Raw genomic sequence first — 12,909 nt, 5'->3', positions numbered from 1 at the left:
ATCTAGAAGTACAGGAACAAGAGGGGATGATAGTAGTTTCTTAAACATTTAATTTTCTCAACCTATCTCGTAGAATATTAAAAAAAGCAAAAGCAAAAGTAGATACGAGCCTGACTGTCAAGATAATGCTATTTTTCTGATTATAAAGAGGTGTGGGACGGTGGTGTGGGACCTCTTTTTTCTTTTTTTCTTTTTGAACCAGCCTGTTACAGGTGGCTTCTCCCAGCCTGAGGGAGTCCCACCTCTGTGGATCATGATGAGTTTGGGTGAGGCATCCTTGACTGATGGCGGACGTTTGTGTGGGATACGCTGCTGCACAAAGGACAAAAACACACAAAACCCGTCAGGAATTAGTACGTTCTGTGGAAAAACATCCCCCTACAGTGAGAGTATTCAAACAGGTTTGTTCAGGGTGGCAGGGAGGGGATTTGCATATTTGAATCTGCGCATGGATCCCAGCAGTTTCTGGCCTTTGTTTGGCAGGGAATGGAATGGCCTGTTCTCTGTAGGAGTCCTCATGCGGCCTCTGTGTCCCTGGCTCCTGAAGCCTGGCTCCTGACTGTCCCAAGTTCTGAGTGGGATTGGCACGGGGAACTGCCCTGCACGTGTGGTGGTTCCTGTGTGACCCACTATACCTCGAATTACCAGGAACTGCTCTTTGTACTTCTGGTGAGAGCGTGGATGCCAGTGCATGGCTCGGGCCGGGCCCTTCCTTGGGCTGTGAGGTGCATCACCCCGCTTTACTCTGGAGATACCCTCGTGGAGATTTACCTTGATGCAGCATATGAGGTGCTCCCCGTTGTACGCTCTTACAAATACCCCAGTTCTGGTGGGGAGGATATCAGCTGTCTGGTGTGATTAACCTAAGGAGGGAGGTGGAGTGGCATCTCCTTTTATCCTATTTCTAAACAATCTTTTAAAACACATGTCCTGCCAAGGTTTCAGAATGGAAGTTGTGGTCATTTACTTACTATTTACTTACTATTGTGACGGGGAAGGGGAAACCTTTGGTAGAGGCCAAGGGGAGGCCTTGCTAGAATTGAAAGGACAAGAGAAAAGGAAATGCTGAGGAATGTGGATAGAGACATAGGTTTTCCAGAAAATAGAGAGAAGAGAAAAACAGACAAGGAAAGGAAGTCTTTAGCCTGAAGTAAGAGGATAGACTGAAAAATAGAGCATGGCTGTCAGTGTATAGAAGGCGGTTTATTGCTTTACTTGGAGGTAGGTTTCCTTGATGAGCTTAAGGACCATTTGTATTTTTATTTGTCTTATTGTTTTTTTCCAAATTTCCAGAGTTCTTCTGTCTTTAGGTATTTCTTATATATAGTTTAATCACATAGATCATGTTGGGAAAAATTAAGGTAGATGATCATCACCTGCTGTGGGTGATGAATATTTGCTCCCTCTACTATTGCTAAGGATGAAAATGCTTAATTGTTAGTCAGCATCCTAAGGCACCTGTACACTTACGTCAGTAGGAAAGAGTAAGGTGAAAACAGCTGGAGAGATTGATGGATGGATTCAGAGACAGGGAGAGAGAAGAGAAATCAGACAGCTAGCAGGCCTTGCTGTGTGACACACTGGCCTGAGGAAATGAGCGTTTGCATGGGGGTCTTAGGACTCCGAGTAATCAGGTTCTCTGACCAGCTCAACCTTGTTGGGCGAAAGCTGACCTCACGCTCACCAGAGAAAGTCATTTTCTTTCCCTACTCCTGACATCCCACTTTTCCCTCCCATCTTTCCCCCCCATTTTCCCTGCCACTCCCCTCTGGTTGAGCAGAGTATAATCATGATAACATTGGTTACAGTGTTTCTCAGACTTGAAAACTGAAATGATTTGACCTTGTGGGAGTAATTGGATGAATGGCACAATGATCGTCATTCTTAACCTTGATAATATATCACTCTCAACATTTAGAGCTGTTTTTAAACACAATAACCAGAGCTTGGAAAATATGGTAAGGATAATAGGCATCTGTCGGGGATTTCCCTTAAAGACCTTAGAGAGCTCAAGAGATGAGAGGAAAGGGCACTTTTTTCTAATTGTGGCCAAAATGCATCAGTAAAATGCAGCTTTACGGTGGGGATGGATTGGAATAGTTCAATGAAATGTAGATACATCGTGATACTCTTCAGGAAGGGCATTGCCCCGTGTACTCTTGAGCTAGCATCACAAATAGTAGCACCTGTATATTTCTTTAGGACAAACAAATGGTATGCTTCAGGGTCTGCAGTGAACTGAACTACAGACTGGGTACTTTTTCTTTCCCTTTTTTTTTTTTTTTTTTAAGATTTTATTTATTTGACAGATCACAAGCAGGCAGAGAGGCAGGCAGAGAGAGGGGTGGAGGAAGCAGGCTCCCTACTGAGCAGAGAGCCCAACTTGGGGCTTGATCCCAGGACCCTGGGATCATGACCTGAGCTGAAGGCAGAGGCTTTAACCCATTGAGCCACCCAGGCGCCCCTGGACTGGGTACTGAATGGCATACTTTGCACTCAGTAAATTAGCATAGATAGGAGTTCAAAACACAAAACAGATTGACATTGCTTTGAGGTGTTACTGTTGATAGAATCATTGCTTTAGTTCAACTCCCTAAAGGAGGTGGGATTGGGGTGCTGACTAAAAATGGGTTCATATCGTTCAAGGTAAGACTGAGTATTCCTAGGTGGTACCTCTTTCTTATTAGAGGGAAGTGGGATGATGAGAGCTTTTAAAAGTCTTAACACTTGCCCCCCCACCCACAAAAAAGTCTTAGTTGTTTGAATTAAGTCCCTTATGGAAACTGATAGATGTTTTATTAAATTGATTCTCACAATGTTATCACTTCATTTATTGCTTTATTAAGCAATATAAAATATTTTGTGCAAAATAAGTACCTGAACTAAAATAAAACGTAGGCATCTGGTTTACCAGCTTGCCAGCAATGCTGCCTGTACCTTTCATCTAAATCTCTATGCCTTATTCCAGTTTGGCTTTTTAAAAATTTTTTTAATACAAAAATTAGTTTTGTCCATTATAGTGGGAATTGTAGTAAAGTTGAATTTTGATGACAAGATAAAAACTGAGTTGTCAGTTTCAAGGAATATTACTACTTGAATATTACTCCTTAGGTTGAGCCTGGATTTTTAAGAAGTCGGAAAGAATTTCTCATTAGTCCTCTTGACTTTTAATCTAGGAACAAGCAGGATCAGTTCCAGAAGCTAGGGCATTTCTTAGAAAATTTGGAACGGATCCGTGAACAAATGAAGATAATTTATCTTTGATTGAAATAAAAAATTACAGTCTTTGGTTGTGTAGAGGTAAAAGAAGGGTGGGGGCGAGAGTTGCAGAATTTATTTGTACTTATTCCAAAAAGGATTTCAGGTAGAGTAAGGAGAAATTTCTCTTCACCTTTTTGAAGTGTTTTATATAATTGGTGAATGTATGTTCTTGATAAATGCTTAATAAGATAGAGTCTCTCTTAAAACCGTTTTTGGCAAAGAAACTGCTGCAGAAAGCAAATTAATTGTGAAATGTTATTCAAGAATGTTTTTCTGAAACTATAATTATTTGTGTTTTGTTGTTGTTGTTTTCTGGTTGGCTGCTAAAATGGTGTCCTAATTTGTTTTTCTGTTTTAGTTCAACAATATTGTGTAGTAGGTTGCTCCTGTTTTGATGAGAGACTAAAACTCCAAGAAATATTTTTTAAACCAATAATTGCTTTTGATACATCTCTTTGATTACTAAAATAAAGTTATCTGTGCTTTCTCTCAAGTTTATTATGTCATAAAAATAAAATTTGTTTAATTTTTTTAAGGAAATCATAGGCGGAAGTAATCTAAATAAAAATTAGGTTTTTATTATATTACAACTATTTGAGGGGATGTAATTTAATTCAAGTGTAGGCTTAACCAGGTTTTTGTCTTACTTAAATGACTAATGTAATTTGTTATGTGATAAAGAAAATATGTATTTGATATTGTGTTCTTCAGTATTTGTTACTTTTTTAATCTAATGGTTGAATTGTGGCATTCTTTTCAGTGCATGATGTTGCTTTGCCATGATGCAAGGGAGTTAAAGCATTTTTTAATAGATCTTGAGTTTAGGAGTATGAAGAAAAAAGTGGTGAAAACTTCTTCCTTGTGTTTTTGTGTTCCATTACCAATTGGTTAGGCCACTGGACGTCTCCGTTTTGGAGGTGTTAGCCTCTCAGCATTCCTGTGCCAAATGTTGAGTGCATAGCCAAGGTGTTTTCATAGACTGCCTTTTTCTAAAGTATTTTGCATAGTTTGGGTGTGTGTGTGTGTGTGTGTGTGTGTGTATGTATGTGTAGGGATGGTCACTTACTGGTTCTTTTCATCGGAAGGTGGCATAAAGGTGGGAAATTACAGGAGGAGGAAATAGAGTATTGGTGAAATGAGGGTAGGAAAATACTATTTTTGAAACTTATTTTTAAATGACTGTCTTCATGGGTAGAGGAAGACAATCGAAATATCAAAAATTGTTAATGGATTCGACAAACGGCAGCTCTAAAAACAAATTACTTTGTTACGATTTGGCATGAACAATTGTCCTTTTATTGGGGCCGTTAATGCTATTTTGGAATATCGTGGGCATCTAAAGACAATAGTCTAGCTGCGTCTGTAAGGCCTCGAATACCACAATAACATCAGCAGCCCTAACAGCAGTATTTCAGAATCTTGGCCTGTTTAAATGGGCTCTCTGTGAACGTAGTTGTTCAGGGATGCATGAGCCACATCACCTATAAATTTGATTGGAAGCTACAGCGCTGGCATAGGCTGATGGATAGCAGATTAGAGTCCTGATTAACCATGTGATTCGAAGACTGGGAATATATTGTCTAAGCAAGATTCATCAGACGCAATCAGAATTTCAAGTGGTCAGATGAAATTCAAATGTGTATTGTGGCTTTTCTTCCCCTAGTGCTTTTCCTCCTAGGTTGCCTTTTTTTTCCCCCCTCTCTTTCCCCAAAGCTGAAAAATACTTCTTTGATGAATCTGCTCCTTACCCTAAAGCTGTCTGTCTGTTATTCATCAGAAAGCAGGTCGCAGTTCAGTGAGCAGAAGAAAAGATTTTAATAGAAGCTGTGCCAAGGGCTGTAATGCATCATTTTAGGGCCCTAATTACATTACAATGACAAATATCAATGGTGACAACAGCAATAACCTACATCCTTTAATGGCTGTGCTGGAAAAGGAGTTTGGGCCCCACGCCATTAGATTAGACTCAGTTTCAAAACATAGGCCATTAGAAGTGTGTGTCCACAGTATTATTGGCTGATCACTGAAGCCCAGTGGAAAGGCCTGTAAATAAATGATGCCTCCCTAAAGCTGGGTCCTGTGGGACAAAAGAGGCAAAATTAGTTGACCATGGAAGCAGCAGTGTTTCCGAGGCAACTTTAGCTTTCAAAGTGAGGAATGACCTGCTTAATTTTATGAAATCACACACACATCCACCCCCCTGCCGCCAATTAGCCTGACCATGAAAAATCCATTGGCATGACAACTTAAAGAAATTAAGAAGTCTTTTAAACAAAAGGAGACCTATAAAGAAAAAGTTTGCAAGACCCTTCCCTTTTCTCTGTTACGTGTGTTAATATACGTGAATAAATAAATCAACTTTTCTACTTTTCTACATTTATTTTTAAGAAAATGCAGATTTATTATTACTTTTTTTTTCCCACAGTTGCTCAGACTTAAAATAGCCTAGGTCCAAAATTGAAGAGGCCAAATAAATACCTCTTGGTCTTTATTTTGCCCGATGAGTAAGTTTCCTTAGAGTAGTTTTTATTGCCTAGATTATGTAGGCAAACTAAAGAACTCAGTTTTCTTATGTGCCCACACATTTTTAAACCCTCCTAGCAAGGGACTATTTTATTTATGTAAACAACATAATGAGGAAAATATGCTTGGCAGATGGTTCTAAGCATTAGAATCATCAGTTTGGTCTGCCCCAAAGTGTCTCATTATCTTTTATTCTCTCCCCCTCCATCTCTCCCTACAAAAAGCTTAACAACCAAATGCCTTTGAGATGCAGTGCTTTCGGTCTGGTGAATGCTACTCTATTTTCTCGGCTCACACTGGAATTTCACCCATAACCACTGTGGTATGTCCGCCCAGGTGGAGAGTGGTTAGGTGATTCCCACTGCAGCTTTTCATGGTGGTTTAAGCATTCTTAAAGGATAGCTAAATGCTCCGTGGGGCCAGTGCAGTAAATTAAATCAGGTCAGCACAGTTGGGTCCTTATTCACTGCTGTGTTACTGGTGCTGGGTTTTTGTCCATCCTGTTAGGACAGGCTGGGAAGGAAAGCCTGGGTTTGAAACTTCCTTCACGGTGAATTTGTGTTTTCTCTTGGCTGGCGAAGTTTTTAAGGTGCTGGCATTTAAAAGATTGCATAGCCGCAAAGTCAGAAGGGTGCTGATGAAAGAAGGAAGCCTAGATTGCATGAGGAGAGTGTAGTGTCGCTGTCATTCTGGTAATGACTTAGCAAGAAAAAGAGCATTTTTGTCCTCTTATAAAATGAGAAACTGACCCTGGATGGAATTTATTTTAAGAATGTCTCAGGAAAAGTAATTGCTTTACATTTTCTGCCTCTCTACACTTCTTGCCTGTCCTTCAACCCATCCCATCATTTAAAATATAAGCTATTTTGCATGTATGTGTATCAAAAAACCATGTGTTTACATGTCCCCATCCTGAAGTATATAAGGAGCAGTCGGATAATACAAATTAAGATGATCACCAGTGAAGCTCTGGGTAGATTTTTAAAGAAAAGTTAGTGGGTAGCACTTCTTTCTTTCTTTTTCTTTTTCTCTTTTTCTTTCTCTTTCTTTCTAAATTTCTTCTAACTTTCTTTCTTTCACTCACTGTAGCATCCTATTGATAGAAAATTTCTATACTTAACAGAAATTATTAGGGAATAAATTCTGTATTATCTGATGTTGCTGAGACTTTGCAGATCTGTAGTTCAAGAATAAGTAATGTTCCCAAGGTTAGTTTCTGTATATATACAAATCCCTTTCTGCTAAGTGTAGGGAAATTTTACCATGGTCTGCCTCTGCACAGTGAAAACCCTGGTGGGACACATTTTGGAAATTTTCATGATTGAAGAAAACATGCTGTTCCCTATCAATTTATAACTTCAGGATCTCAGTTAATCATCTTACCTGTGTTGGTTGGGTGTTCTTCTTTTGGGAAGTTGGGGGCTTTAGCAAAGGCCACAAATGAAGAAATCCAATGAGTTGCTGAGAGAAACTGGGATGGTAGGATGAATGTATCTTTACTGTTAAAACGAAAAACCATATTAGAATGAACAAGGGTCCTGTTGAAGGCTTTTGAAAACTGACTTCCAGTCATGAAAATTAAATTCCTTTTTTATGTTGTCCTGGTGCTTGAAGGTTGACTTTTTAAGATGAATGCCGGTTAATAAATTGTGCTATTAATGTGGCACTGTTGTCACTGCCTCCTTTTAATGGGCTTGCTGATGAGAGTTCTCCTCTTCCTTAGGAAGTACGCCAGCCAGAATATAAAGTGTGTTTTAATATCATCCTGTTAATATTTTGGGAATTTGTAACCAGCTGACTGTTCTCTTTATTGCTTTCCTTTCCTTTTTTTTTTTTTTTTTTTAAATGCAGGCAGAGATTGTCAAGAGGCTGAATGCTATCTGTGCGCAAGTCATTCCCTTCCTGTCCCAAGAGGTAAGGCAGTTGGTTTGAGACACTGGGCTAGAAGGTGCCATTTTAGTGGTTTTGCAGAAGAGGGATTGTGGAACTGACTCTTTGGCCATGTCAGTCTCTTGGTGTTTGTATGGCACATTTCTAAGATACAGTGTTCACATTCCAACTTCTACACCTTATTAACATTCAGTGGAGTATAATTGTGTTCATATAATGGAACATTTTCTAACGTGTGAAGCAAAATTCAATTGTTAAAATATCTTGCTGTTATTGGACGATGTATTGTTGTTGCTCAGAATTATGACTGTTTTCCATAATGGCCTCTCATAGGGTGGATTGAAATGTTGCCCAGAAGGGTTTGTTACACGCTTTGGTCACTGGGCATTAAGAGTTGCCATAAAGACACATCCAGAGAAAGTGCTTTATATAGTAAACGGACTAAGGTAACTTTTGGCTAGCTGCTTTAAAAAAGTTACCTACTACCTGATGAAATCTTAACACTGTGTCTGCACTTGGAAAAAGATAGGCAGGATGGACTCTGTGGGCTCGGCGCTCTGAGTACCGCAGACTTTGTGCCCCTCTCGCTCACCAGCCGTGGAAGCACACGCTGTCTGCAGATATGCTCATGTTGGAATGAGAAGGTGCATTTCTCGGGGATGGTGGCGTCCTTGTGACTTTTCTGGCCTCTTTTTGTTTGCTTGTTTGCTTTTGGTAGGCAAAGTTTAGGTAGAAGTGCTTCTGGATTACTGAATCCGTCATTTGCTCAGGTAAGAGCACCTGTGAAAAGGTGTGTCTCGGCCACCGAGTTTTGTGCTGTGGGCTAGAAGGCACCGTGGCACTTTCCTCCTACCCTCCACTTCTGTAGGTACGTTGTGGCGTTGCTTTCCAGGAGAGCTGCCCGTCTGCCTGCCTGCCCGTGGGCATGTACTGATGTGAGCCTGCAGCGGGTGTTTGAGCATGGGTGTGTATTACAGATCATGTGAATTCCTATGTAAATTCTTACTTGGTTTGAACTCGGTTGGATCTCAGTAACCATGGGTACCTTTCATCAGGTAAATATCCCACAGAGTACTCATGTTCACGAACCATGGATCTGAGTTAACATCCTTAATTCAAATGTTCTTCTGGACCACAAACAACAATGGAGGAATTGTCTTTCTTTTCCTTTAGCTGTGACCACAAAACCACTACCCACTATATCCGCATTTGCCTATTTCTGCTCAGGATTTGCTTGTGACTAGATTGGGTGGAGTTAAGAGGCCTGTTTGCATTTCTTTAGGAAGCCTGGCCTAGCTTGCCCAAGGCAGACCAGTGTGTCTCTTAGTTGAAGCTGCTCTGCTTTATGGAGCTGGAGGATGGGGAGAATGTGTGTGCAACCCACAGAGCTGTAACCGTGTGAGGTGTTACACCCCAGGTGGAGGGAAGAGTTTGAACTATCCCTGGGGGGGTATGACACTTGAGGCCTTTGCAAGCATAGACCCCCCCATCTGTAATCACTGGTAGATCTTATGCCTATGGCATTTTTGCAGAATCTGTGGGGTTATATGCCAAAGGGGAAGGAGATCTTGGGGGTGGTGGTGGAGCTGATCTGCAAATAGGTTGTTTTCCCACCTGAGTTGTGTTGTTTGTGCTAGGAGGCCCATTAGGAGGAGAATGTGTAATGGTAGTGGTGCCGAGCAAGACCAGACTGGAATGAATTGGCTAAGGAAGTAGTTGTACCCCACAGAGGAAAGCCACAGGGAGATACTTGCAACTCCTCTCTGCTTGAGGCTGGGAAGACAGCATCATGATCTCACCACTTACTGTTTATTTCCCCAATACTTTTGACATTTCTTGGTTAAAATCCTTGATTTGTGTGTAACGAATGACCTGTGTCATAGTTCTCTAAATCCTAAATCTGTGTATGTCTTTTCTTCTGCTTTGGATTTAATTGGCTCTTCTTTTTTCAGTTTCTGAAGGTGTGCGTCTCTCTTTTAATGTGTGGGCCACAGACATGTTTGTTCCTGTCCAACCCAGGCCTCTCTGAGGTTTTGTGTCTGAACATTGCCCACCTCGTTTCATCTTCTGGGCATTCTGTGAGCATCAGACTTGTCGCTTCTGTCCTGAGGCCAGATGGACCGTAATCTGGAGGGAGGGAAGGAGGCAGGTTATTAGAGGAAGATGAATTCTATTTCCTGTCTCTTCAGAGGCATGGAAAATCACTCTTGCATGGCTGCGAGCGTCACTCGGTGCCAGGACTGAAGGCTCTTAATCTGATCTTTTAACACCGGCTCTCTGTGTGACAGTCTCACTGCCAAAACGGCAGCTGTGGCATTAGAATTTATTTTAGAACGTTTTTATTTAAAAATGAAATGATTGTATTTAGAAAAAAGGAGAACATTCCCTGAAGACTAGTACATATAAGGTATAGGACAGTGGTTGGAGGGGTTTTTTCAGGAATTTGACGGGAACAGAGGTACATACCTTTAGAAGCCCGTTTTAAATTTAGCCTTCGTGTGCTTGTTAACGTACCTGCTTAATACTGCTTGTGGTTAGTATACCACATTTCCTAAAATTTAAAAAATTACACATGCAATGCTGAATGACAACTATTAAATAAATTTAGTTTTAAGTGGCAGACTTTTTTTGGAAATAAGTTGTGTAATTGTGGTTCATAAGTACTTAAAGAATGTCTGTATTGCAGGAAACAATCATAGGAAAAGACATTTTCCTGGTAGATTTCACAAAAACAGTTTTTAGAATTATAGCCAATGTATATTTTAATGATGTGTCTGTTGCACTTACTACTGCAGAAGTCCCAGGCGTTAGACAAAGGTAATTGCCAACTTTTGTCGTCAAAGCAAGTATCACATAAAATTCTTTTTCTTTCTTTCTTTTTATTTTTTTTAAAGATTTTATTTATTTATTTTGATAGACAGAGGCAGTAGGCAGAGATGCAGGCAGAGAGAAGGGAAAGCCGGCTCCCTGCTGAGCTGAGAGCCCGATGCACGGTTGGATCGCAGGGCCCAGAGACCATGACTTGAGCAGAAGGCAGAGGCTTAACCCACTGAGCTACTCAGGTGCCCCTAGTTCTTTTTCTTCTTCTTCTTCTTCTTTTTTTTTTTTTTTTTTTAAGGCAGGGTGAGGCATGCAAGCAGGAGGGGGAGGGGCAGAGGAAGAGAGAGAACCTTAAGCAGGCTCCATGCTCTGTATCATGCCTGACACAGGGCTTGGTCTCGCAACCCTGAGATCATGACCCGAGCTGGAATCAAGAGTCAGAGGCTTAACCTGTGCCACCCAGGCACCTCTCACATATAGTTCTAAAAATTTTATAGGATCCCTAATACCAGAGTTTAAAGAAGCCTCGTGAGTGAGTCCTCACCTGTCCGAAGCTGTTTTTTTCTCCCACTTTCTTTTGGATTTTAGGAATGAGTAAGACTGATCTAGATTCTGTTGCCATCAGGTTTCTTCTTTAAAAGGCAGATCTCAACGTAGTAAGTGGAAGTTCTTCTCTCTCCTGCTTTGGGTCTCCTTCGCAGGAGGGGAGCTATAAATAATCAACTCCCCGTTGGCAGGTCCAGAAGCAAGAGATGCCAAAATGATGACAGTTGGATCTGGGTCGAGTCCTGGCCTCCCTGTTACAAATTATGTGGCTTACTATAGCCAAGTAAAGCTGGGTGACCTTTTTAGCAAATGGTTTGCCTCTGGAAGCCTCAGTCTCCTCACCTGTACCTGAGGTTAGTGTGCGATGCGTGCTTGTGCCCAGTAAGCCCCTCCGGATGCTGGGTCGCCGCGGTGCCTGCTACAGGAGGAGCAGCACAGCTCTGAGTTTCCTGTTGGAGAAGACGTGGAACCAGCCCTCCCACCCCTTTTTACTCATTACCTTTCGAAGAATGAATTGGTTATCTTCCTCTCTTCTGTCGTCCTTATAGAGGAAAAGAGTGTAAATTAAAACTGAAGTTAGGGCTGTGAACTAGCTAAAAATCTCAGTGAGGCATATTTGGTAGCCCTAAGGGTGATTTCTCTTCTAGCTCCAAAAATTAATTTTCTAGTGTAGCGAACACCTGTCTCTCCCCAAGGAAACAAGCAAATATCCGGAGAGGGTTCGGCCTGTAGTGCTGACCTCTGGAGTGCAGTGGTTTGGGATGTGGTCTGTGTTTTACCCACGAAGCTATCTAGAAAAACAAACTTCTCAGTCCACTTGGGGACTGGCTCTTTTCCAAATATCTGGTTGCTTAGCTGAAGTTAGTTTTGTTTTTACACGTAGTTTATGGATGGACTCTCTTTTTCATCAGTGATTTCAGGATATCTCTTGTAGACCGTTAGACCTTATGAGGCTTCAGCAAAATTGAAGGATGCTCGTAAGTAATGACTTGCCTGCAGGACCCCTCACCCCCCAACCCCTGTTTCTTGTTTCTTGAGTTACTTAAGTGGAGGCAGAACTGCTTTATTGCTGGTGGAGGAACCCTGTCGACTTGTTCTCCCAGACCTGAGGCAGAGTTATGGCAGAACCCCCAGCTTTGAGGCCTGGGCTTCTTAGTCAGCAGCTGTTTCTTCCTTGTTTGTGAAAATACTGATTTTATGGGAAATGAAATGAATAATTTAAATCATTCTTTTGACCACATTTAATAATAGTTCTCTGGTCATTAGAAATTTTAGGCTATAAAAGGGAAATCAGGAGTGAAATTTTTAAGCCTTTTATTTTTATTCTGTATTTACCTAGGGAAAAGAGAGTATTCCAACTTGAAGAGTTTCTGGTGCACATTTAATTGTGATTCAAAACTTGGTTTTTATTATCCTGATAGCCTATTTAGTGAGTAGAACCAAATAGTGTCTTCCTCTGGAATTATGTAGATTTATTTGGGTGCTTTCCATTGCATTTAAATAGTAGAAAATCATACATAAGTACATAATGGTATAATACGTGCTTCTTTAAATTCCAATTCCAATAGCAAGAATAGCTACGGTACCTGACTTTCTGTTTTGTACATGCCATAAATTTGGTCCTTTTAATTTGATGGCAAACAAACCCCTTCTATGATATGAGATATGAGTGTATCTCAAATGCTGCTTTTTTAGTACCTGGGTTAATATGGTGCTGAATTGCTCTGAACCACATTTTGCATGTATAGAATAATTGTAAAATGGACGTTGAAAAATGTGATCAGTCACTTTCATATTGTGCCTCAGGGAGGAAATGAACAAAATACAGTGGTTACATGCACTGGTGGCGGTGTTCTCGCCTCATAATGG

The 12,909-nt window shown here is 40.9% G+C and overlaps 1 protein-coding gene across 12 annotated transcripts in view; it reads left to right on the top strand.

The window, feature by feature from the left end:
* Positions 1–12,909, top strand: part of TLE4 (TLE family member 4, transcriptional corepressor) — a 141,526-nt gene that overhangs the window by 28,415 nt on the left and 100,202 nt on the right. For 8 of the 12 annotated variants that reach the window (XM_045085359.1, XM_045085358.1, XM_045085351.1 and 5 more), the window contains exon 5: positions 7,636–7,698. The exons of the other annotated variants lie outside the window; for them this stretch is intronic. In XM_045085359.1, the coding sequence (XP_044941294.1) occupies positions 7,636–7,698 (63 nt within the window). The remainder of the gene's footprint in view (positions 1–7,635; positions 7,699–12,909) is intronic. 12 annotated transcript variants of the gene reach the window in all.

Source organism: Mustela putorius, unplaced genomic scaffold (assembly GCF_011764305.1).
Source record: "Mustela putorius furo isolate JIRA1106 unplaced genomic scaffold, ASM1176430v1.1 tig00000854_pilon_pilon_pilon, whole genome shotgun sequence".
NCBI lineage: Eukaryota > Metazoa > Chordata > Mammalia > Carnivora > Mustelidae > Mustela > Mustela putorius.
The sequence above is the reverse complement of the archived record's forward strand: the minus strand, read 5'-3'. Positions and strand labels throughout refer to the sequence as shown.